At 49.0% G+C, this 25,789-nt stretch overlaps 8 protein-coding genes across 8 annotated transcripts; 4 read left to right on the top strand and 4 right to left on the bottom strand.

Annotated features, from left to right (window-relative positions):
• Positions 1–413: 413 nt before the first annotated feature.
• On the top strand, positions 414–2,120 carry J7337_005541 (uncharacterized protein; the record flags this gene model as incomplete). The annotated part of the gene is made up of 4 exons (XM_044823217.1): positions 414–695; positions 749–906; positions 959–1,490; positions 1,542–2,120. 4 exons carry the CDS (start codon positions 414–416, stop codon positions 2,118–2,120), a joined length of 1,551 nt encoding a protein of 516 aa, XP_044681708.1.
• Positions 2,121–2,537: 417 nt separating this feature from the next.
• Positions 2,538–3,477, bottom strand: J7337_005540 (uncharacterized protein; the record flags this gene model as incomplete). The annotated part of the gene is made up of 2 exons (XM_044823216.1): positions 2,538–3,135; positions 3,365–3,477. The coding sequence occupies 2 exons, from the start codon at positions 3,475–3,477 to the stop codon at positions 2,538–2,540; spliced, it is 711 nt and encodes a 236-aa protein (XP_044681707.1).
• Positions 3,478–7,186: 3,709 nt separating this feature from the next.
• On the top strand, positions 7,187–10,373 carry J7337_005539 (uncharacterized protein; the record flags this gene model as incomplete). Its single annotated transcript, XM_044823215.1, has 2 exons — positions 7,187–9,797; positions 9,847–10,373. The coding sequence occupies 2 exons, from the start codon at positions 7,187–7,189 to the stop codon at positions 10,371–10,373; spliced, it is 3,138 nt and encodes a 1,045-aa protein (XP_044681706.1).
• Positions 10,374–10,689: 316 nt separating this feature from the next.
• J7337_005538 (uncharacterized protein) lies at positions 10,690–13,077 on the bottom strand (the record flags this gene model as incomplete). Its single annotated transcript, XM_044823214.1, has 2 exons — positions 10,690–12,331; positions 12,389–13,077. 2 exons carry the CDS (start codon positions 13,075–13,077, stop codon positions 10,690–10,692), a joined length of 2,331 nt encoding a protein of 776 aa, XP_044681705.1.
• A 418-nt stretch (positions 13,078–13,495) lies between these two features.
• On the top strand, positions 13,496–14,143 carry J7337_005537 (uncharacterized protein; the record flags this gene model as incomplete). Its single annotated transcript, XM_044823213.1, has 2 exons — positions 13,496–13,546; positions 13,604–14,143. 2 exons carry the CDS (start codon positions 13,496–13,498, stop codon positions 14,141–14,143), a joined length of 591 nt encoding a protein of 196 aa, XP_044681704.1.
• A 1,481-nt stretch (positions 14,144–15,624) lies between these two features.
• Positions 15,625–17,926, top strand: SNF1 (Protein kinase; the record flags this gene model as incomplete). Its single annotated transcript, XM_044823212.1, has 4 exons — positions 15,625–16,010; positions 16,076–16,911; positions 16,967–17,605; positions 17,658–17,926. 4 exons carry the CDS (start codon positions 15,625–15,627, stop codon positions 17,924–17,926), a joined length of 2,130 nt encoding a protein of 709 aa, XP_044681703.1.
• Positions 17,927–18,742: 816 nt separating this feature from the next.
• On the bottom strand, positions 18,743–20,662 carry ICL1 (isocitrate lyase 1; the record flags this gene model as incomplete). Its single annotated transcript, XM_044823211.1, has 5 exons — positions 18,743–19,100; positions 19,160–19,712; positions 19,811–20,153; positions 20,210–20,365; positions 20,432–20,662. The coding sequence occupies 5 exons, from the start codon at positions 20,660–20,662 to the stop codon at positions 18,743–18,745; spliced, it is 1,641 nt and encodes a 546-aa protein (XP_044681702.1).
• Positions 20,663–23,156: 2,494 nt separating this feature from the next.
• On the bottom strand, positions 23,157–25,538 carry NTH1 (alpha,alpha-trehalase nth1; the record flags this gene model as incomplete). The annotated part of the gene is made up of 4 exons (XM_044823210.1): positions 23,157–23,310; positions 23,366–25,235; positions 25,292–25,355; positions 25,410–25,538. 4 exons carry the CDS (start codon positions 25,536–25,538, stop codon positions 23,157–23,159), a joined length of 2,217 nt encoding a protein of 738 aa, XP_044681701.1.
• Positions 25,539–25,789: the final 251 nt, after the last annotated feature.

Raw genomic sequence — 25,789 nt, 5'->3', positions numbered from 1 at the left:
GACTCTGGTCGAAAGGTTCCTCTGTGCTGTCCTTTTTTTTTTTTATCATCGCCATCGACGTCCTTGATTCTCAACGATAGAATCAAGGCTTCTCCCTACGGCCCGAAATCCACGTCTGCCAGCGCTCGCATCATCTCGACGGCAGGCAAGGATAAGACGCTTCACCTGAACTGCGTCTATTCAAGCTTGGATACCACGAGCAGATCTTAGGACTGCTTGGCCGTATCGATATTCTTTGCGGCCTGGTGCGGTGACTCCTCTGTTCTAAATATCGGAAGCCATCCACCCGTTGTCAGTAACTACACGATAAGACCAGTCCGATTAAATCTTCGGCTTCTGCAGCACCCAGCGAGCCTTCAAGTTTCCGAGCCTCTTTCGTCAACCGAGCTAAGTTTCGCGCTCTACTCTCCAGAATGGCCGACCCATTTGCTCCACGCTCTATGAAGCGCAAGAACGTCAAAGGACTTGCACTCAAAGCGGCTGCCCCTCGACCCCCACCAACCGCCGAAACCAACCATCATGAGTACAGCGGAAGCCAAGATGCAGGTAAAGATGAACAGTTGGAGATCGGTATTGAATACAAGCTGGACCTTAGACCCGAGGATCTCGAAATTCTCAAGGAGTTGGGATCTGGTAACGGTGGTACGGTCAGCAAAGTGAAGCACCTAACAACAGGAACTGTCATGGCTCGCAAGGTCTGTATTCTCTGTCAGGGGATCAAGGGGTTTCCTGTTAACATATTCCGCAGGTTATTCATGTGGAGGCCAAGCGAGAAATACGGAAGCGAATCGTTCGAGAACTCCAGATTATGCACGGCTGCCACTCTGACTACATCGTGACATTCTACGGTGCTTTCTTGACCCCAAATAACGATGTTATAATGTGTATGGAATATATGGATGTGGGGTCAGTTCGATATGGCGCACCCATCACGGCATGATAGCTGACACAAGACCAGTTCCCTTGATCGAGTCTCGAGAGTTTTTGGCCCCGTCCGAGTCGATGTTCTGGGTAAAATTGCAGAAGCAACTCTTGGTGGTCTGACATACCTCTACACAAAGCACCACATCATGCATCGTGATATTAAGCCATCCAATATTCTCGTTAACTCGAGGGGTTCGATCAAGCTTTGCGATTTCGGTGTTTCTGGCGAGCTTGTCAATTCTATCGCTGACACCTTTGTCGGAACTTCCACTTACATGGCACCCGAAAGAATTCAGGGTGAGAAGTATACCGTCAAGTCAGATGTCTGGAGTTTTGGTCTGAGTATCATGGAACTTGCTATTGGCAAATTTCCTTTTGCTGCCAGTGAGCAACTCTCAGATGGCGATTGCGCTCCCGCAGGTATTCTGGATTTGCTTCAACAGATTGTCCACGAACCAGCCCCCAAGCTTCCAAAGAGCGATGCTTTCCCTAGTATTCTTGATGATATGATTCAGAAGTGTCTTTACAAGGAGCCTGAACGTCGACCAACCCCCCAGGAGCTATTCGTAAGACAGATTTCCACTCTTGTTTGATTTGACCCGTTCTAATGTTGTCAGGACCGTGACCACTTTGTACAAGCCGCCAAGCGTACACCAGTTGATCTTAGAGAGTGGGCTGTCGGTATGATGGAGCGTGACAATAGAAAATCCCACCTAGCGCCTCAGCTCTCTCCTGCAACCCAGGATCTTCTACGCTCAAGTGACTCGCCCACCCAGTCCCAGCAGACACAGGCATCGGCCCAACCCGAAGAACGGTCTCACACTCCCACTTCTGGCGAGATCCCAATCGGCGGCGCTGGTATTATCTCTCCTCGTGATCAGTATGGCTCTAGCCAGAGCCGATCACCGCCTCGCAACGGATACCCTTCTTCACGCACACCAGCTTCGGCTCACCCCGGACTTGGACCCAGAGTTGTCACCACGAATTCTATTCCCAAGGTTTCAGGTTATCCTGACAGTGCTGGTCCTGTGAGCGCGAACGCTGCTACCTTTAGCTTACCTGTTCGACCAGCACCGCCAGGCGGACCTCTTCCCCCTCCGCCACCTAGAAAAGAGACTCCCGATGAGCTACGAAGGGAGAACCGCAGACAGGCAGCGTTTGGGTTACCACCTAACCCTGGATACAATGTATCTTAAGGCTATGTTGTTCGAATTGTTCCCTGAAGCTGCATCTCCCGGGACAACCTTGCCGAAAATATTGGGACAGCGGCTTAACCCTGAAGATCATTTAGCATATCTCGGCGCACTGTTTTGAAACCTGCGGTGGTCTCTGGCTAGATCACCACATTTAAATCACTTCATATACCTTCTTCAAAATCCAAGGACCTGGTTTAGATTTGAGGAGGCGAAGATCTCTTGATCTTGATACCCGAGAGTCTACCTGCTGTGTCTAGTGTGGAGGAGAATCATGTACAGAAACCGGGACCATATAGGAAACCTAAATTAAATCAATTCGTGGTTGATTTGGCACCTTGAGATCAAAATCCGGCGAAAGGGGTGTGACAAGTTGTGATTAACATCTGGGAACTGACAAGGGCTCGTGTCGACTTCTTGCTATTCCGGACCGGCGTCTCTCCCCACAAAGCCTTGTTCAAGGATATCAACGAGCTCATCCAGCGTAGTAATGACCAGATCAGTATGGGCATGTTCAGCCAATGCTCGATTCACATCATTCACGAGCAATACAGTAGCCGCGCCAGCCTTTCTGCCTGCGGTCATGTCGTCGATAGAGTCGCCCACCATGATAAGACCACTGGCGTCACCCTCGCCAGATTCGCCGTGTAAGCCCCAATTCTTAGCGATGTGCAGGATACCCGCAGGGTCAGGCTTGGGTGGACGGAAGTCTCGCGTCACGATGGGATGAAAGCGAGAGCCTTCGAGAAACTTCTCCATAAGGTTTTGAACAGGGACATCAAAGTTGCGGGTGCATATCGCCTTGGGGATGGCATTGGCGTCGAGGTACGCCATCAGAGTCATCAGACCTGGTTGAGGGGTCTGGGCCTTCATGGCTTCGCGCTCAATATTGCGTATAGATTCAAGAGCAGTCCCTTGTTCTGATTTAGGGAGAGTATCGATGTGCTCGAGTATGTCTGTTGTTTTTGTAATTCCTAAAACATCTCTCATTTCCTTGAACATGTACGTTTGAGGTTCGCTATATACTGGATTAGCGATGTATTCGTTGCGCCCACTCCTCTTAACATGTTGAGAATAGTACAAATGCAAAGATGAACCATCTTCTATTTGTTTCAACCACATCGGATAGCGGAACAAAGAATATCATCGAGCATTCGTTTGTACAAGATATGTGAGTCAAGGTCATGTGCGGGAGACCTCCGAGCCATAAAATAAGAGTAGAGTGAGACTGTGAGTGCAGGTCTTACCAAAGGGTACCATCCATGTCAAAGACCACTCCTCGAAGTCTGGGGGTGTCGGCAGGAAAGCTATGCTTGCCCTTCTTCAGTGGAATGAATCGTTTCGGATGTGGTGAATTCATGATCGAGACCAAACGGCGTAGCATAGAACTGAGCCTGAGGCACTTTGAAGAACAGTAGAAGAAGGTTGCTATGGAGAACTGTATGCAACTATATGGAGGTACTGGAATATCCCTCTTTGTGCTTTTCTCTGATGGATGATAAAAATGAGATCAGTGTAGTTGACAATGGTGATGAGTGCTTTGGCTCAGAGATGACGCTCTTGTTTTGGTGGGGACAGAGAGAATTCGGGGCTAAGAGTCTCTTAGGTTACCTTACCTGTTCCAAGACTTACACCTGCCTCCAGCTAGTTACCGAAGGTCTCGGATACATGTACCTATATTGCAGCATAATTGATAGGTAGAGATGCCAGTCACATCTGAACAAGCATAGGGTATCTAATTAATGCTTTATTAGCAACAGATGCCATTGCACCATTTGGGCAACAAACCGCTTAACAACACTAAGTTGGGTACTGAGGCAGGCATGAATAACAAGCCACTGTATTTCTTCATATCGAGATATGGATATAGCACACTAAAAGGCACCTTTAGTGTGCTATATCGCCTCTTCCACTCTCTTCCGTCCGTCTATTATGACGAGTAGTAGCTATCATCCTCAACTTCTGCCCAAAAGCTCTGCTGGCTAAAGTACCTCTCATTAACCGGCTTTATAAGCGTCTTTCATAGAATTGCAGTCCGTTCTCCTCGCCACTGCCATCGACTCATACTCGTCAAGCCCAGCTTCACTACCATGTTTCGTCCCAACAACCACAAATTGGCAGCTTTCATGTCCGGTGTTGAAACAAGGCTCAAAAACCTCCCAGTCGGCCATAGGCCCCAGCCACACAATGGCTTCGACTTTTAGGTCCTGCTCAGCGATGACCTTTATATATTGCGAGATTAACGCAGGTTGACGTGGATAGACGAACATCAGGGCTGTCACATCTGAATCCTGCAGCCTCGAAGTGACATCCCAACTACCACGAACAGTGTGTATGGCTTGTTCTGGAAGATAGCTGTTGACATGCTCTCTCATGCCAAGTTGCTGAACTTCAACCCCTTCAATGCTAACCATAGCATGACCAAAGCTACCGCGTTGGCGATGTGAGTTTATATAATCGAGGAAAAGAGCTTCCAGTAGCCCGGATCCGCTTCCAATCGAAAGGACAGTTGGCGTTTCACCTAGAACCTATTAGTCAGTCATATGCCAAGAACACCTTGCCTTGAAGAAGGGGTTCTCGAACGTTTGGCATGGTCCAACGAAAGCGTGGTGTTGGGGATTGCGTTGACTAGGTTCCGGAATAATTTGTAGGAAAGGCTTAAACAACAATCCGGAGTGCGGATAGGTGCTCCTTGCAAGTCGAGCTCAGGAAGATCCATGTTCTTTACGATGGGCTTCAGATGAATGAATCAAGTAAAATAATATTAATACAAGGTCTGCTTAAATGCACGTTGGAATCCTGGCCGTCAATTTTAGATATGAGGTGAAGTCTGCTCATAACGCTAGATTTGTTCTGTGGGTTGGTTTGTCGAAGTGGCGTCCTGCCGTTGGGTAGTGGGTGTAACACCAGAGTCTATAATTCACCTCGCAAGTGAACCTATTTTCCTTCAAACTTAAAATAAATAAACCCTTCACTGCAGGATCATTTCATTTTTGGATCAATCGACTATGGGTGGAAATGCAACGAAAAACATGCGTCTCACACAAACCAACTACGAAGAGGTGGAATCAGACTGTCAGAATGTACCATCTACCAAGTTCAACACCTGCTTTCATACCGTTGAAGAGATTCCAACACATGAGAGCACGAATCATCTTTCACGTCCGTCAGAAGCACCTTATTCCTTCGCGCGATGGCTGCCCCTAGTTCTCAAAACACGAAACCTCGATGCAAAAGCTGCACAAGTTGTGAAACTTACACGAGCAAAGGCCAGACTCCTTGTAGCAGCATCAGGCACCTCGATTATCACTGGTGAGCACAACCGAGCATACCAAGAAGACATCCAGGAAGAAATCATCCCGCATCTATCGTCTCTCGATTTCCCCGCCGAAGGTCTCTTTATGCGCTTGGATTGTTGTTCACCTAAAGATGGTCGCCAAGCCGTACCGGGTAGGCTGTCTCTTCACTCCCCAACGGACATAATTCTTCGCTTGATCACATCACAGCGAGCACGTAATGAAATGTTAAAGAGTCTTGAAGGGGGGAGTCCGACTGTCGACTTGACTTTTCTTCCATTCAATAAACGTATGGGGAGCGAAAGGGAATACCGAGTCTACTGTGCACCCAAGACCGGAGCCATCTCCGCAGTTAGTCAATACTGCTGGCACAAGCCATGGTTCTTCGACAGTGAAGAGCACGAAGATCAGACAAGGGTAGTGGATCAAATCTGGGAGAGGATCCAAACGATTCACGAATCAATTCTACATGATCGGGATCCAGATGACGGGCTCGATCAGCTGCTTTTAAAGCAAGGACTGTCGTTCGATGTGTTTTACGACGAGACAGACGAGACGTTGCAACTAGTCGAGTTGAACGTTTTCGGTGCGAGGAGCGGATGCGGATCGTGCCTATTTCATTGGATCAATGACTGGGACCAACTCTATGGCCATTGCGAAAGGGTTGAGTTTCGAGTTACACGAGGAAACAAAAAAACACACAAGCGATAGTGATGTTGCGGGTTTGTCTGCTTACTTTCTGCTACAGCCATGGGCGTGCTAGTCTAGGCCTCTAATAAAACCATTTTCCCGTTCCTGATGATCTTGCGGCTATATCTAGTGCCCAGCTTAGCCACGAGCTTGGGTGGCTGGATGGAGTTGTTTGGCCCTTGTTCCCCTCAAGATCTCATGGATGCTTGTCCCGCCAGCCCGGCACGTTTAAGCAACGCGCGCAGCCGGCAATTGTGCATACGGCCCCACTAGGCTTTAGGCTAAGAGATCTCTATAAGAATGTTTCCATGGTTGAGCAAGTCGCGGAAAAATCTAGACTACGCCTTAATGATAGAATAGACAATATTCGCACGTTATTGTTCATATGAAAAGTTGGTGGAGATAAAGCACGAGAGCGTACCTCTAAATTGTCCTAAATTGTGGTCATACTACCTTATGTACAGAACTATAAAAACTTTATGAATGTTGAACAAAGAAAGAGCTTGGAACGTCTACCATTCATTTCTCTCGAAGCTGTAGGTAGGTACCTGAGTTGATAATTAGACTACTCCCGCCAGTAAGTTTAGTAGTTTTGTAGGTATGTACTACCTTGAGGTTCAGCCAATACGAGGTCGTCTCGATGGCTGATCGAAGCCCCACACTAGCTGCCAAGGGGGGTGAATGCATGCTCAGCGTCATCCGTATTTTCAAGACTATAATACTCCGTAAGCTGCATTGCTTTTCATTATATTCGATTTTACACCCACAGCACCTGTCCCTGACCTTTCTACTTTATACATCCAGGAGGAGAAACATCGCAAATCACCACCTTGTCAGCCTATTCCTCTTGTGAAGCTGACTTTTGGAGATCAGGGCCACTGTTCTTATGGAGCTCTAAGACTAGGAGAATGAAGCGCGCCTCACAATCGTCTCACCACTCCAAACACGAGTACCATCAAAACAACCAACCATGAGCTCCGCCACAGGCTCATCCAACCTGGCGTGGCCGCCTAAACAGCGGCCTTCCCAGCGAACGGTACGAAATCACTCGCTCTATAATTTTCTGCATGCAAGACGGCGAGAATGGGTAGATATCTGATGCTCGAGCAGAAATTGAAGAACGGAACCTTCATCATTCCCAGGACCGGCGAACGATCGAGGTCAGAATTCTCGTTAAGTACATCTACCAACGCAGTAGTTGCAGACGATGTCGCCAAGAAACCGAAATACCAATCCTTCGAGGCCGCTGAATCCTTTGGTGACCGTGTCCACATTGTTGCACATAACGTCAAGACTGCATTCATCTTGGTATGGCTGTGGCTACATACTGAAGAAGGCCATGGAGTTCTCAAGTGTACACTTGCCTACGTACTTGGTAGTATGGGTACTTTTTTCCCACCCTTGACAGCCTTTCTTGGCAACAGAGATGGAAAGCATGTCTCTGCTACCATTACCGTCTACTTTCACCCAGCACGAACCGTTGGCTCTATGCTTGAGGCAACTGTTATAGCGGTCGTTGCTGTGTTTTATGCGGAGGTCATATCGATGTTGTCGATGGGAATTGCAATTGCCATGAGATCTCAACTCGGCTTGACTGCCGCTGCTCATGTGTTGATCCTCATTATCTGCATCGGAGGAGGACTGGGCTTTGTGGGTTGGGTAAAGCAGAGACTCAACAGCCCCCTTGTTAACGTCGGCTCAACCTTGGCATCGATCGCAATCATCTCCGTAATCACCAAAGAGGAGGGCGTACAGGGAGGCTACTTTGACGACGACAAGATCGTCCAAGTCTTGAAATTGCTTCTTGTTGGTATCACCTGCACTTTGACCGTCAATGTATTAGTCTGGAGAATCTCGGCGCGGCGTGTACTTCGTAGGTCCATCATGACCGCCACCAGCTCTCTGGGCGACAAATTATCATCCATCACAAAAGGATTTCTCAGTGGAACAGAAGATGAATTCTGGACAAGCGAGTATGGCCGAGTCTCTGCCCGGTACAACAGCGCATACACAACGATGAACTCAACACTCCGAGAAGCCAAATTTGAGTACTTCTTCCTGGGCCGAGAACCCTTTTATCCTCTTGATAAACGTCTTTCAAGATCCGTCGAGGCACTCTCCCAAGCCATAGGAGGACTGCGAAGTGCACTCGAAAACCAATTCACTTTACTCAGGGAGGTCCCCAACCTGGAAGATACCTTCCCTTCACCGAAGCCTACAGGGATAACATCCACCTTGACACGAGCCCTTTCTGCATATATTGATGGTGGAGGTCAAACGTTGTCTGACATCGATGAATCTGGAGAGAGCGAGGAAGAACGGCTGGCGGCGAGAAACAAATCGGATACCGCTCTTGACACAGCCCCCGCTTTCCAGGAGCCTTCCGACATCTTTGCCCTCTTCATCAATATGCTTGGCCCGTCAATCAAGTCGCTGGCTCATACGCTATCAGAAATCCTGCGTGAGCCTGCATTTGGACAGGATCCGAACAAAGATATCGCGGTGAACGAACAATTGAGGGAGAGCCTTCGCGATGCTCTGAATCTTTACAATAATGCAAGGTCGGAGTCGTTACAGGAGCTTTACCGTACCATTCAGATCGGACGTGCTAGATCTGAGAAGATCCAAGCGGATATAGAAGAAGTTGCTGCAGCCTGTGGGCATTTCTCCTTCAGTTTACAAGCTGTAGCTGAAGAGACTGATGCATATTTGGATGTACTAGAGGACATCAGGTACACGACTGAGACGGCCCCACGCTCATGGAGTTGGCTCAAATTTTGGAGGTACTTCAGCCGGACTGGACCTTCAGACAAAGACAGGGTTGAAGATCCAGAACGTGAGAGCTTGATACAAAGACCACCTGTGCCGAGATTGCGGAAATCTCAAATGCCCAAAGGCATTCCAGATACAATGGTCGCACGCCGAGATACCTTCAACTGGGATGCTGCCCCACAATCCAGCAGAGTCAAAAGAAGAGTCGCTCAGAAAATGCTCAAGATTTCTCGATTCATTGTGAGGGAGGACATACTTTTTGGTATCAAAGTTGGCATTGGTGCTCTTCTCTGGGCCATGCTTGCTTTCATACCAAGCACAAGACCTATTTACCAGACATGGAGAGGTGAATGGGGCCTCCTTTCCTTCATGATCGTGGCGGCCATGACAACTGGCTCAGCGAATACGACTGGAACTGCCAGATTCAAGGGTACCCTCATTGGTGCAGCCTTTGCTGTGGTGTGCTGGACTGTCAGCCAAGGCAATGGCATTGCCCTGGTGTTTTTGGGTGGCCTTGTAGCTTTGTTCAACTTCTACGTAATTCTGGTCATCAAAAAGGCTCCGCTGGGTAGAATTGCTTTGTTAGCATACAACGTGAGCACCCTTTACGCCTACAGCATCTCGCAAGATGTTGACGATGACGACGATGACGAGGGAGGGTCCAACCCCCTGATTTTGGACATTGCCTGGCATCGAGTTGTTGCGGTCACTTTAGGCATCCTATGGGGTATTGTTGTCTGCCGAGTCCTCTGGCCGATTTCTGGTCGAAAGAAGTTCCGCGAAGGACTTTCTGTCTTGTATCTCCAGATGGGTCTCATATGGAAGCGTGGCCCTCTTACTGTGTCGCTCACTAAGGATAGCACACATAATAACACGCTTGACTACATGCGTGAGGGCGAACAGGCGGCTCTTCAACGATATGGTAGGCACTCACTGTTACGTCTTTCTTCATCACGCTAACTCTATGACAGCCTTTAAACTTGCGAGCCTGCGAACGGCTGCGAAGTCTGAATTTGAGCTTCGCGGTCCATTCCCAGACGCAGCATATGGGCGCATTATGCGTTCCACCAAAAACATGCTTAATGGTTTCTATGCGATGCGTCTCATCACATCAAAACGTAATCAATTAACAGAAGGCGAGCGGGCATTGTTAGAGTACACAAGCACTGAGAGAGCTCTCCTTTGTCAGCGCATATGTCACGTCTTTCAAGTTATCGCTTCGTGCCTTATGCTAGAATACCCCTTGACCGATGCCATCCCTACGGTTGAGAACAACAAGGATCGACTCTTGGGGAAAATCTACCAATTCCGCAAGGAGCACATGAGTACGGATCTTTTGGGCAACGAACCCCCTCTGGTTGTTCAAGAGAGTGATTATGCTTTGCTGTACGCATACACACTCGTTACGCTACAAGTGGCAGCTGAATTAAACAAGGTGAGGGCCGAGATTGAAGCCCTGTATGGAGTTCTACACGAGGAAGCTCTGCTGCTGCAGTAGAGGAGGAAGGCTTGTTAAAGAGGAGGTAAATGGGCCTTTGCATACTTAGCTATTCATGATACCAGACTTCTATGTTCATCGCGTGGTGAGTTGGTGCGTTTTCAGTGTCCTGTGTATTCTTGTGCATAGGTAAATAAAAACTAGCATTTTATGATATGAGGTTTAAATATTACTGCTTTTTGTGATTATCGAAAGCTACCAATGTTCGTCTGGGTTGTCCGCCACACCCATCATTACCCTGTATGCCCCTTAATCCCCTGACGCCATGAATCATCGATAGCAGCAACTAAATAATATTTAGATTTGGACGTCTAATCTAAACTGTACATTCCCTTAACCTGCCCAAGCGACCGACATCATACTCGACCCATCGAGCGATTCCCTTGCGTCCTGCTACGAGCACACTGCCTGGGTTCATTACATGACACCCCTCGTATGTGACGCAAAACGGCGGGGCTGTTGTGTCGAGCAAGACCATGGCTGTGGGTAGTGGGTACAGATGCAATGCTGAGGAGTAGTCCCAGTGAACGGGGCGAATAGACTGGCGGAATGGTGCGAGGTAGCCTTGATCAAGAATAGTCTTGACAAGTTTCTGGGCGGCATGAACGTCGTGAGGAATAAGAGGTGTGACGGGCGAGGCGGTAGCAGTAGCGGTAGGATCATCATGATGAGCAGAATCGATATCCATCGGCTGAACATCTTCGGGAGGGGCAGCGCTTGAACCTGGGGCCTGTTCTCCACTGGCATCCTTGGTCTTGGGTTTTAAACGGACAGAGGCTCGACGCAAACGAGCAGATACATCATCTCTAAAGAAGACAAGTTCGTGGTTGGGGCCGAATAAACTGATTCGGCTCGGGTTCGAGGTCCATACGGCAGTGCCATTTGACTTCCCTCCCGCCTCCGCATTGGCTGTCGCAAAGGCTCGACGTATTCTCGACGTGAACATGTCTGGCACTTGTTTCCGAGGCAAAGGAACAGAGGCGCCAGCTGTAAAGGACGAGACCCAGGCGTCATTGTCTCCGGGAACAAAGACGAAGGTGGACGATTGGAGCAGGGTTGGAAAGTCTCCCAGGGTTGAAGCCAAGGCATCAAAGTATTCTTTATATTCGATACTTCCGCCACTGCCTCCCCGTGCCAAAACAGCGTACTGAGTGAAGTTACCCATCAGCACGAATGTTAGAGGCGTTGAACCCTCAGGTTCTGAGGCATATCCTGAGAGGATCTTGCGTAATGCTTGGAGAGTTCGTGGTTGATCGAGGTTCAGCTCGCCAATAACAACGACACGCCCACGTGATGGTGCACTATCATCCTCTGCTCCGCTGCGTAGAAGGCGCCTTTCGAGCCTGCGCATCTTGGTACCCACGGCACGCTCGCTGCCTACACCCAGGAAATCGATCCAGCCAAAGCCCCCTCCTATGGTCTGTTCCTGACCCCCGTCGGGTCCGCTGATGCCCAGAGTCGCTTGACGACGTTCACATGGGGGCTGACCTATAAAGAAGCCTTGGAAACGGCCGCCCAGTGTACCTCCAACGCCGCTACTGCCGCTCAGACCCTTGCCCAAGGATTCGTCTTCTTCTTCATAGACACCGTCAACCAGCACGATCATGCCGGGACAAAACCATGCGGAATCATCCGGGATAGCTACCGCCTGGGATAAGTCCAAAGCAATAGTACCAGTCAGGTCGCTGATGGCAAGATCGCCGGTAGGAAGGAGAACCAGGAGCCCTAGTAGCATATGGCTGCTGCCATGGCGACCAAGGAGGTTCGCGACTGGGGTGAGTTTAAGTGAATGCTGGTTGGATAGGGAACGACTGAGGCTTTGTCTTCGAGAGGAGGAGACTGCGGAGGACTGGAAGGTTTCGTTTCGGAGAAGACGCTGGTGAATTACATTGTATCGATTTCGGAAAACCGTCGTTTTGTGTGATGCCGGTGGTAGTAATGAAGGCGTTGCAGTATCCCTGGGAAATGTTAGTCGCAAATTCAGTTGATCCACCGAATAGGCCGACTATACTGACTTTTCAAAGTGCTTTTTGCCAACGTTGTATATGAATCTGGGTTGGTCATATGCGTTTATGACTTTGAGCCATGCCCGAGGATCGTTCGTCTCGCTTTCGTCTTGCTCCTCGTCCACACCAAGTCCCGACATGCCAAAGCTTGTGTTGCTATCCTCTCTCCTGATTTCTGCCGGCCTTAGTCCTAACCGTGTGTTCAAGGTCTCGTTGTCTTTGAGATCAAGCATACTATCCCCACGTGGCAGTCCTCTTGCTGGGCCAGTGATTCTGCCGCCACTCATGTTACCCTCAAGGGTTTTGAGGATTTCCTGGAGCTCTTTACTCGAGCCCTCGACAATGACGCCCCCATTGCGGTTTTTCCAGCTTCTGGCAACCTCTTCCAGAACCCGTTCGGCCAAACCTTCTTCACGCCATCCTGAACCACAATGCCTTCCAATGAAGGAAGCGAGTTCTTGAAGTGCAGAGGATGTCAAGGTCAAAGAATGTTTTTTCGTAAATGTACGGAAAGCGAGCGGTCGAAGTGTCGGAGGAGGGAGTATGATCGGTAATATTGCAGCCTTGGGGGCATTGACGGCGAATGGCTTCAGTGGATGGATTGGGGTACCGAAGGCGGGAGATGAAGACGGTATCGCAGACGACGGAGGGACCGCCCCTCGTTGTTTTCGGAATATAGGAGCTGGTGTTTTATCCATGATCTGTACCGCTAGCTTGGCATCGCAGAGAAAGGAAAGAGAAAGAAAAAGAAAATGAAAAAGGGTTCAACTTTCTGTATATGAAATAAACGTTGCTTGCTAATTGAATTTCGTATATGATACTCTGGTTGATTTGCCTACTAAGGTATCTACCTCAGTACATTGTGCCTCGTTGCGCAGGTCGTCTTGAAGGGTTCGCACTGACCGCGTTGACGCGTTTAATTGATTCGTTTGATACATATACCCTCCATAGGCATATATCGCGTTTCACTAGGGTCCTGCGAATGACCTCATTCTCGATCAAGGTCGAGTCAACGCAATGATAGCTTCATTGCACCGGACACAGTAGTAAAATCGATTTGAATTCCAAAATAGCAGCAAAATGATAGTGTCATCATTTCGATATACTGCTCGGCATATGGCTGTACCTATTAGAGCCATTTCTAGTCTTTCTAGCAACCCTAAAATTGTTTGTGTTCAACACCCAAGCCGGTGCCACTTCAACAACACGCTGACCATGCTGTAGAAAGTTGTGAAGAATCCCAAATCTCCTTTCACAAGCTACTTGAGCTATCTCGAGAAAGAACCGCCGGATGAGCGCCTAGCAATTGGGACTACTAGCGAACTCCCTCCCACTCCTCAGTCCTTCACTGAGAATAAGGACTTCGTTAAGATTCTCAACGAGGTGATAACCGAGTACGGCCACCAAGACGAGGATCTTGTGAATCAAGCACGCGCATTTGCCAGTCCGGGAGGCTTCAATCTAGGCTCAGGCGGTGCCTTTTTCTCACAAAAACGACCCAATAGAGGCGGATCTCGCAAGCAGAGATCTGGAGGGGGAGCTGGAGGCGACGGTGCAGGAGGTGCCAGTGCTCAGGGAGGAGCTGGTGGTGGTGGAAGAGGAGGATATGTGCACCTCAGCGACCGAAGGAATCCCCCCGACTTTGGACGCATTGCATGGCCTGAGGATATCCTGGGAAGCGTTGAAGTGGACGGCAATGGTACCATCATCGGCAAGGTACAGCCAAGTGGAACGTACCGTATTCTGACGAACGAGGGAATGTAAGTCTAGAAGACACGAATACAGGCACGTCAAGTCGCTAACAAGTTTCCAAGCCTGGGACTCAGCCCATTCTTACAAACAAAGTTGGTAGAGAGACTAAAACAAGAAGAAGCCAAACAAAATTCAACAAGTTAGTGGAAACAAGAATATTCATAGCCTTGTTGAACAAAGAAAATTCGACTGAGGGAGACAATTGCGATCAGGAGTTCTGAAAACCGGAAGAGAACGGCCTATGTATCATGGCTGTAAGTAGAGATGAGTGTGGCGTTTGTCAGATGTAACGGCTCTTGAGACCAAAACCATGCTTGCATATGCAGACACGGCCCAATGCATGACAAGTTTGCATGGAGGACTGTTGGCTGGTAACTCGAATGGGTTAATAAATACTTAATTACGCACGATGTTGTGGTTCAACATCGGATGTTTTTGGTTATAGAAACAGATTCTTATTCGACAACTCGTAAGTCTATGTCGGTCGGTAGAGTTTTGAGAATTGATTTGTTGGGAATTTCAACGCCATGAGCATATAAAGTGAGTGTTAGTTGTTGTTGGTCCAGGTTGCCAGGGTTAAAAATAGGCATGCAAAGCTTGGCCTTTAGCTACTTCTATTTACTGCTTCATGTTTCTTATTTTGATTTGTATATATTATATCTTATGAACTAGGATATTGTTACAGATATGAAGACATATAACTCAGGGCTTGTATGAGTACTAATATTTCTGACCTTGGCAACCTGTACGACAGTGAAGACTATTTATGTATAAGGTAGATAGTAGGTAATGGCTATGGGCTGATGACACGACTACGCACCAGCAAGACACCAATAGTTTTATCAACTGTTCTCTGGGTGACAGGTCAGACAACAGGAATGGATGTAACAAATGGGGAGAAAGGTACCTCCCTTCAGTCCTCTGGTAAAGCATAAAGCGAGGAATAGATATATAATAAACTCCAAGTGAAATAATCAAGATCTATCTATTCTGCTACGTGTTCCTATGACAACTATTAACACCCAATCCTATCCATACCTTACCAAATCACCATTGTTATTATAAAGCGTTGATAATAACAGAGTCATTAACTTAGTAGCCCATGTCTGAGGTGGTTCCACTGACCTGACCCCTCCACAACACCTAGTGACGACTACCCTACCTACCTTAAGGCATGGAATCTACCCCAGCCCAGCCCGGTCAGTCGAGCTCTGCAGCTTCGACACCACTAACGAATACCTAACACAACATCACGATACGCGATTAGAATAACCTAACCCGTCACCTACCTCCTCCATTTCGCCGCTTCATTTCCACCCGCTCTTCTCTTTCACATCAAACCACCCCGCGCTCGCTTCGTCAATACCACTATCCCTGCAGTCGCACCCAGTTCCTGACAGCCGAACCAAAAGCTCTGCAGCTCCGAAAACCCCGCCGACCGATCACTTTTCGACCTGGCCCGCCTTGACCTTGGGTCAGGGCATCGCATCGCCATGGCTCCCCGAGGTTTCGAGGACGAGGAGCTTACCATTTCCCTATCCTCCTCCCACGTTCGTCGCCCTCAACAGCAGCAGCAGCAGCAACAGTCACAGCAGCAGCACGCTTCTAATGATGCCCCTGCACCCGGTTCCCGCCCCGCTGATGCGCCGCTCAAGGAGAGGATCAAGACAGAACAGCGCATCGGCGCCTACAAGGTCCTGCGAACTCTAGGCGAAGGCTCCTTTGGAAAGGTCAAGCTCGCTATTCACAATGGAACCGGCCAGCAGGTTGCCCTCAAAATCATCGCCAGAAAGAAGCTTATCAGCCGCGATATGGCTGGGCGTGTTGAGCGTGAGATCGAATACTTACAACTCCTACGCCATCCTCATATCATCAAACTGTACGTTGCGCGCCAAACGTTGGTTAAATGCAGTGGTGTCCCTGTAACTGACAACAATCTTCTAGATTCACCGTTATCAAGACACCCAATGAAATAATCATGGTCCTCGAATATGCTGGCGGCGAGCTCTTCGACTACATTGTTCAGCATGGCCGCATGAAGGAACCTGAAGCTCGCCGTTTCTTTCAGCAGATGCTTTGTGCCGTCGAATATTGTCATCGACACAAAATCGTTCACCGTGACTTAAAGCCCGAGAATTTGCTACTCGACGAAAACCTCAACGTCAAAATCGCCGATTTCGGCCTAAGCAATATTATGACCGACGGTAACTTTCTCAAGACCAGCTGTGGCAGTCCCAATTATGCTGCTCCTGAAGTCATTGGTGGCAAGTTGTATGCTGGTCCCGAAGTCGATGTGTGGAGCTGCGGTGTTATTCTTTATGTTCTTTTGGTTGGTCGACTTCCCTTCGACGATGAACACATTCCCAGTTTGTTTGCCAAGATTGCAAAGGGCACATACAGCATACCGCAATGGATGCCTACTGGCGCTGCAAACCTCATCAAGAAGATGCTGGTGGTGAACCCCGTGCATCGTGCTACAATTGAGGATATCCGAGCCGATCCCTGGTTCACCACCGATCTGCCCGCTTACCTTCAACTTCCCGTTGAAGAATTCTTCAACACTGGTGTTGATCCAAACAAAGCCATTAAGAAGAACGACATCGCGCCTAATGCTTCAGAAAAGGTTCAAGAGAGATTGCATAATGAGGTCACTGAAAAGATCAGTAAGACTATGGGTTATGGTAAGAGTGATGTAGAGGAGGCGCTGCAGGCTGCCGAACCGTCGGCAATCAAGGACGCCTACATGATTGTAAGGGAAAACAAGATGATGCAAGTGAACCGTGAGTTCCTCTCTCTTTTCGTCACTAATCTCTCGACGTATTGAAACTGATTTAGATAATCCTGAAGCCCTTCTAGCAGAGCCCGAGGGATCAAGCCCCATGCTAAGCATGTCTTCTGCCCGCTCAACGACTTCTCAAGCTACCACCACCCCTCGCCCATACGTTAGTAAGGTCGGTATCTTGCCTTCAAGTTTACCAGCTTACCACAAGGACTATATGGAGCGGGAGAAGGCTGGTAGCGTCGAAAACTCACCACCTAAAGTGCTCATCAACGATGAACCCCCCAGCAACAGGACAGATGCTGAAAAGGAAGAGACGGCGCGCCGTTTACGGCCCCATTCGAGAAGCCAATTGCGAATGGACGAAGCCAACACAAGGCCTCAAGGGATGACCCCTATTAACCCCCCTAAAAAGAATAAGCCAGTCCGTTGGCAGTTCGGCATCCGATCACGTAATTCGCCATGGGAAGCCCTTCTGTGCATCCACAAGGCACTTCATAAATTGGGCGCGACATACATCCCTGATGAAGATTATGAAACAAGAACTGCAGAGGAGCGAGCTGAAGCTTCTGGTGAAGGTAGCTTTGCGGATTCCCACGATAATGACCGGGGCTCAAGTTCAAGTATCGATCCTAAGAAACGTTACAATCTTCCCGCAGATCCTTGGCACATCAATGTGCGCTGGGATACTTCCGGTTGGTTCCCAGATCTCTTGTGCCTGGATTATCAGAACTGACATACTCCCAGCCATCAAGAAGAAGGCGGCCAGCGTTCCTGGCACTCCCAGCTCGCCGAGCACACCAGAGGGTCAACATCACCCCAAAGAGCCTTTCGTTGCGTTACATATGGACATACAAATTTACGAAATGGAACATGGTGTGTACTTGGTCGACTTCAAGTGCTCTGGATACGAGACAGCCCATGGCCGACTGCTCGAGGAGAAAGATGTCACCAGTCCCTTTCCCTTCCTGGACATGGCCGCCAAATTGATCATGCAACTGGCCGAGGCTGATTGAGAAACGTCGTTTTGAAAGAGGTACTGACATTCCAAACTGACATCAATGGGCACGATACGTTTGGCTGCGAGCATACTAGCTCTGCTTCTTACCCTGCCAGACGGTTATATGAATACACACATTCGAATTCATGAAACAGCAAGTGATCTACTGCCTGGGTTCCAGCAGATTTGCAGTCATTACTGTACCAAACGAAACGAATCTAATGGACATGTTGGTGATGTAACACCATGGACATCAGACGGCAACCAAGAGTATGAGTCTCATTGCTCGGCTTCTAATTTTCCATTCCAGCTTGATAACGAGCGTGTTATTGTTTTAACTTTCATGTTTGGGCTACATAGATACATTACGCTGATACGATTTTGGACCAACCAGTCCGCCATCCCGCATTCAATGTTTTCTCTTCCTTTTCATAGTTCCGGCTGAATTGTTGGTCAGGCGCAGGATGTCTATGCTGCACAACAGGATGTACTGTAGATGAACCAAACACAAACAAACATGTGTAATGATGTGCATATAGTTGCTTATAATCATTGTGTAGAGCATGATCACGGTCTTGAAAACTTTTCATGATGTTTTGTTGCTTCATAACTGGTAGTATATATCATGGCAGATGCTTGCCGTATGCAAAGTAATATAGCGATTAAAAATCGGAAAACAGTAGTGTGATATCAAAATGCCCCAAAGACAAAGAACTTGGCGCTCTTCTTTTTTTGCGCCCCGACAACAACCTTCGGTCATTTCTCAACCCATGTTGATCTTTATTCATTCATGTCCTCAATTGCTGTCCACATCACCCTCGCCAGCGGTGATTTATTTGAACTGATCCTCAGTCACACCGGCGCCCATAGCAGCCGTGGAGCTGATGCCACCTGTAACCATCTTTTGTAATTCATCAACGTAGGTTGCGCCACTCCACTTCTGGTGCTTAACAACATCGACTTTTTGCTCCATTTCAGGTTCTTGAACGAGCTCGCCGTAAGCGCGCATACCGACAGTGCTATATGCCTTGGCGAACTGGTCGCTGATCAGGGCTGTTGTGTGCAGGCCTGCAAGCGTGATGAACTGCCAGCAGTAGCCAAGCTTAGCCAGACGGCGGATGTAAGTTTCCTGCTCGTCACGAGGCATGGCAGTTTTCCAGTTGAATGATGGAGAAAGGTTATAGGCGAGCCTAGTTATGCCAGTGTCAATGTGAAATTCTGGAGTTTTAGTAGGTTGGTAGAGACTTACTTCTTCTCGGGCCAGACGGCGTGGACACCTTCGGCAAACTCCTTAGCCTGAGCATAGTCGGGCAGCTTAGACTCCATCCAAATAGCGTCGCAATAAGGGGCATAAGCAATAGCTCGGTTCACAGCGCAGTCGCAACCACCCTTGAGACGGAAGTAACCCTCGCGAGTACGGGGGGCATCCCAGTCGAAAAAGATGTCATGGCCAAGGACCTGGCGAGCGACGGCCCTCGCCTCGAGGTTACTCTTGCCTTTTGCTTTGGAAAGATAGTCTCGCTTGAGGCTAGCCTTGTCAGCAGAAGAGCCTGCATCAATGGCAGCAGTCACAGCGTCGTCGAAGCGGCTGAGGTTGGCCTTGGCAAGCCACTCATCTTCAATGCGCTGCAGCTCAACGCCACTCTTGCCAGCACCCTCAGCGGCGATCATGAGGTCGTTGAGAGGCTTGAGAGTAGGGTTTGTAGAGCCGAGGATGAAGGCATGGTCGCGAGGGTCGATGTTGGTGGAGAGTAGAGTTGCGGCCTCGGCGTCGGTGCGTGCAATAGCGAGGAGATCGGAGCCTTTCACATGTCAGTTGTGTTCTTGGAGTTTTGGTACCACTACCACCAGCAACAGCAGCATGTGATGATTGGGGAAGTCTGGGGAAGTCAAAACCCACCCATAATGTCAGCCTGTGCGCGAATAGCAACAAGGCGGTTGATGTGCTCCTGAATGGGGACAAGAACCTTGCCTGCCATGTGGCCGCACTTCTTTGTGCCGGGGGCTTGATCCTCAATGTGAATTCCAGCTGCGCCCTTCTCAATGAAGAGCTTGGTGAGCTTCATGACAGCGGTGAGACCACCATGACCAGTATCAGCGTCAGCGACAATGGGGCGAAGATAGTCAATGTTCAAGAGGTTGGCACGTTGCGCCTTGGGGACGCTGAGGCGCTCTTGGCGCTGCTTGCGGTCATGGAAAAGTTGGGCCATGAAGAGATGGCCGACCTTGTTGGGAACAGTGGTCTAAGTCTGCGTTAGACAATGCTTATATAGACATGCTTCATGTCCTCCAAACTCACGTAAGGATAGTCAGCCAGGTCGGGACCAGGTTCATCAGAGGCAGAGGCAGTCGATGACGATTGCCAGCCAGAAACATAGACGGTGTCGAGGTACTTGGCCATCTGAGTAACCATTGTAGGTTCTAAGCAGCCGTAGGTGTAGCTGGCATCTCGAGTCTGCGAGGGAAATCGTCAGTATCTCGCTTTATGATGCAACATGTCTTCATCATTGGAGAGACTCACCTCGAAACGGTGCTCAAGGATCTTCCACAACTTCTTCGCCTGGGCATTACTGGCGTAATCGACAGGGAGATATCCGCGTTTGGAGACAATCTGCTCAGCAGTGAAAGGGCGCTTTGTGTGTCGCCATCTTGAGTCGGACCACCAAGCCTTGACAGCCTCAACCTCCTTCTGGAAGAGCTCGTCTTCGATATCAGGGTTGACAGAAGGGTTTGCCATATTTTGTGACGCCATTGCGATCGATGTGTGAGTGAGAGGTATGGAACCTTTTGGGGGAGAGTGCTAAACAATGGGAGGTCTCAGGAAGCAGGTAACTAACTTAGATGGCACAGCACCAAGTAGTAGAGTGAAGTTGGAAAGACGAGAACAATGATGAGTAGATTGAGGAATTGGAAGAAGGGGGAGGAAGAGGGCAGACCATATAATAAGTATATTTTCGGCCGGGAATTAGAGATACCTTACTCTTGAGTCACTCACTGTTGGGTCTCCCGTCCCCCGATATTCCAAAGACCCGTTCCCCATGGATGGATGGGATATGGGATATGCCCCATTGTCATTGTCTCGCTGTCTCTCCGCACCCGGCGCAAGCGTTTCTGAACTTTTTGGTGGAGAAATGGTTTAGCACGCCGGTGTTGATGTAGCAACTTGGAGTCAAATCTTTGATGCAATTGGTAGGTGATGATGATTGATGAACGAAGCTAGGGGAGTGAGAGCTGCTCCTAGCGAAGGGGGCCCAGAACTTGGCGGACCCGCTGTTGATGAGGCGTTAGGTTGGAGAGAAAGAACTGCGCTTCGGCCTTTCATTTTTTTGAGTCACGAGGGTCATTCTATTCTACTTGGGTAGGTACAGTAGGTACTATTCCTTCTATCGAGCAAAGATATGCTGATTCTTGAATAGGTTCTTCAAATCGATAGAGAAACATTACATCAGTTCCTATTGACCATGTCAATCATATCGTCGTGACTTGAGAATGTCTGTCTCTCTCTCTCTCTCTCTCTCTCTCTCTCTCTCTCTCTCTCTCCTCTCTCATATTAATCAGGCTGGGGCTCTGAAATCAAGACCATATCTAAACATATGCGATTGAATTTCTACTCTAGCTCGGCTTTCCACCGAGCACAAGCCAGGCACGTTTTCACCTCGGCCATAGTTAGTCTACCTAATCGATGCTTGTCAGATCAGCCTCTCCTATCTGCCGTCACGAGCCGCAATCGAACCCCAGTAAAAGGCGAGAGTGCTTGGAGGTCAGAGGGTACGTACCTCCGGACAGTCACCGAACGCCTCAAAAGGTGACCTACAAGTTACAACAGCCAAAAGAAGCATCGATTCTAGCGGTTCGTTTTGTTCTGTAAACGGAAATTGAAGCCCGTCAAATCAAGACTTGCAGTGTGATCATGATGGGTAACTGGTAAACTGGCTAGACTGGCCATGCATGGGAGTGCATGCGGCCCTGAAGAACCCAGCACAGTTCTGTATCCATGGATCCATGTATGTACATACCTGGACCCGGCCTTGGTATCATGACGTCTTTGCTTATTTTCCGTATCCTTAATAAATTTGCGTACAGTACTTTCATGTTCGGCTCAAAGGCTCGACATTCAGCATCCGGAATTCCTCACACAGGTCAAGGAGGCCGAAAGCCGAAAGCCGTAAGTTACGGCCTGTTGTACCTGTCCCAAATTCAACACTTGGTCTCTACCTAGTCCCATCCTTGCAAAAGCATCACTCACAGTAAAATCTGGGGAAGTTACTTATTCCTCCTCACCTTGGCTCACCTGGGGTTTTGCTCATTATTATCCCACTAACTAAACCTTAATCGCCAAGTTTCAAATGACCGCATTTTGCAGCATCACTACAATCAATCCCTCCCTCTCTTATTCCATCCTGGCGTATGTATATTCTGCAAGATAACTTAGTACCTAACCGCAGGGAGTAAGTAATACGTCTTCAGCATTCATTAGCAAATACAAACAGAAAGGTAAAGAAAAGAAGAAGAAGAAAAAGTCAATAGGAGCTACATCCTGAAACAAATAACCCAGCCAGTATACTCTTCTAGGTAATCAATCAGTTTCTGACTGTGAGTTCTCGGCCTTCCTCCGTCAGCGGATACCCGCCTTGGCCCGGAAGGACGGAACTTGGCCGAATCTTAGGTCCGTCTCCAGCTCCGGAGCAGCGGAGGTTTCTGGCATGTGAAGCCGTGCCCCTCCAACACTGAAAGCCCATCACTGAGCTCGGCAATCAATGTCCTCATGACGGCCCCTTCAAACTCATACCGATCAATGGATTTCAATATCCACTGCCAGCTCTATAGCTCAGAATAATCACTTTTAGCTTAGTTACCTCGGCCATTTTCTTGCCGAGACTCATCATGGAAAACATCCATCACCACTGACAGTGTGACACCTCACATGCCCCCATCAACCGCTTCGGCTACTACCCGAGGTCAACGGCTTTATCCTTTTTCCGACCTCTTCGTCACTTCGTCATTGCTATATTTTTGTATCAGGCCATCCGTCCATATATAGTTATTTATCATGGAGAAAAGGTTCAGGCTTTCGCATCATTCTTAAGTTTTTGTGCCCGAAATGCATTGCTCTCCCATCCACAGCTTTCACCCCAGGACCCAGCAAAGCAGACAGGTACTGTAACATTCTTAGGGTATCCTATGGATATCGATAGCTACAACGTTCTCCTTTTGCCAAGAGCTTCCTGGTCTACAAAAGCATTGCCCTATGCAGCAAGCAGCCCAGCTAGCGTCTTCTCCTCATTCTTCTCAATCGCCCTGATCAATGTCTGATACGGCGTCAGTGCTCCAAGTGCCCTGCGCATGTGTGCGTTGATGATTTGAAGCCCGTAAATGTAACTGGCGTTAACCCATGCGAATCTAAGCCAACGTCAGTGACCCGTGTCTGAGTTTAGTAAGTGCATGTTCAACGTACCCTTCCTTGTTGACGCCTCGGAAGCCGAGACCCTGATTACCGTATTCCGCATCAACTCGGTGAGGATCGACCGGCCGGGTGACATCGTACTTCTCGACCACGACACCGTGGAAATCGACAAAAGCCTTGGTCACCATGAAGAGCCACTTGTAGGCAATTCGCTCTGCTTCCTCCGTGAAGCTATAACGAATCAGACCCGTCCAGGCCAGCATTTGCTGTGGAGGCCAGCCGTAGGGGTAATCCCATTGTCTGTTAGGCCGTTCGAGGCCGACCGCTCCACGCGATTCCTCCGTTCCTGATACCAGGCCGCCGTAAGCCTCGAACTTGGGGAGAGCTTTGCGAACCATTTCAGCCGCTTGCTTGGGAGTTGCAATGCCTGCCCACAGAGCCCAGAGAGTTGTGCACGACTCATACGTGCAGCGTTCACGCTTTGCGGTATCGTAGTCAAAGAACATGCCCTCCTTCTCGTCCCACATCAGCTTGTCCACTGTGAGCTTGCGCCGCTTGGCTCGTCGGTCCCAAGCAGCTGACGACAGAACCTCACCAGGCTGGTAGGGTGTACCGGCGCAAAACTCCTCAGGCATCGTAAGTCTGTCATTGAAAACGCTGCGAATAGTTCGTGCAATGTCAGTCTCATACTTGAACAGGAGGGAGTTGAGATCAATGGTCGCCAGGTTTGCGCAAACCCCCTCAAGGCGGTAGGATGTGTCATGACCCGACTCTCTCACGGCACGGTCGTGCATGAAGTATTCGTCGAGCTCAGGCTCCTCGACTTCGCCGTGGTTGTATGCTCGAACGAATTGTTCGAATGTCATTTTGTGCTTCTTGATATAAGGGTCAAGAATATGCACAAAATGAGTGGCCTCCGTCTCAGGAGGCACTCCACGACCTTCGGGTCGGTATCTCGAGAGACCTGTGCTGGGGTCTAGTCGAGGCTCTGACATCCAGACACTATGATACTCCTTGATGGCGGCTAGAATAGATCGTCGGAGGAATTCCTTGGCATCGGGCTCGTGCTTGATCTTCTCATAAACACGAAGGGCCATGTCAGTCAAGAAAGGAGGCTGCGACCGACAAAGGTAGTAGGATCGAGTAGCGTTCAGTATCTTTCCGTAGTGCTCAATGCAGAAACAGAAATTGATGACCATCGACTTGGCTAGGTCGACGCGATCGTTGATAAGAAGACCTAGAGATGCCATATAACTGTCCCAGCCGTAAAGCTCGTTGAAACGGCCACCTGGGACAACGAAAGGCATGCCCTTGAGAGTCCATCCTGAAGGGTGTTCTGGTTCTGGAACTTCTTGAACATCCACAGCCAGAAGGCCAGGTGCATCGTTCATGTCGCGAACCAAATCAGGGGTAATCTTCTCAGGTAGCATCTGAACGTCCAGACGCATTTCTGGCCTCTCTTCAGAAACTCTCTTGTAGAACTCGTATTGTCTGGGGCATCGATACGGGATATAAATGCGAGGGCGGGGATCGTCTGTCCAATCCTTGGGGTCTCGGGCGGCGATATCCACGGTCGATGCATCAATGCGTCGTGTCAAGTTCTCCCAGAAATGATCACGAATCATGCGGGACAGACGATCGACGGGGTTTTCGTTGAGACGAGCCTCATCCAAAACAATCTGTTTCCGCCCGTACTCTTTTGCCAAGGTCAACTCTTGCAGGAGGTTACTCAACATATACGTCCCGCGGACGTCGAAACGATTATGGCCAGCCGAAGCGGCGGTACGCAGAGAAATGACCTTGGGACCATTATCTTCGATCGTAATTTGCATGTCTCCATCAGTGTCCTCTTGCAATGAAAGACTTTCCAATGTTGAATCGACTTGGATCAAGAAGCGGCGGTTCTGTTGCGAATTCTCATCTATCGAACATAGAGTTAGTAGAAATACTCGGCTTTACGAAATTGATATTTCTGACCATGGCTGCCGCGTCGAAAAGGCTCTCGGAGATTGACTCTTTCAAAACGGTGCATCAAACTGTTCTGGTCACCAAAAAGTCAGTCTACGTCATAATACGAGGGTGGGCAGATACTCACCTGGGAGTAGGTGCGAGTTCGGGGTCCCGCACGGTTCATATGTCGTTCCTCAGTATAGTAGCTTTTGGCATCGTCGAAGACGCCCAGGTCATCAGAACCGCGAGCTTGGTGACCGGAGGGCGCGGCCATGGTGGTTGAGTTACCAACTTATTGTCAGGAGGCAAAGCGGGGTTGTGATGATAGAGCTAAAGTTTAGTAGACTGATTGAGTACTTTAGATGAGCCGGTAAAGTTGTGACTATGTCCAATTGCTTCGACTGGTGATAGCGGGACAGAACGAGGGTGAGTGAGATGGACCAGATACGTAACGTAGGACAGGCCACGAAGAGGTAGGTATAAGAACAATGGAAGGTGAGTAGGTAAGGTTGTAAAGGATTCGTA

Source organism: Fusarium musae, chromosome 4, assembly GCF_019915245.1.
Source record: "Fusarium musae strain F31 chromosome 4, whole genome shotgun sequence".
Taxonomy (NCBI): domain Eukaryota; kingdom Fungi; phylum Ascomycota; class Sordariomycetes; order Hypocreales; family Nectriaceae; genus Fusarium; species Fusarium musae.
This window is presented reverse-complemented; position numbering and strand designations above follow the sequence as displayed.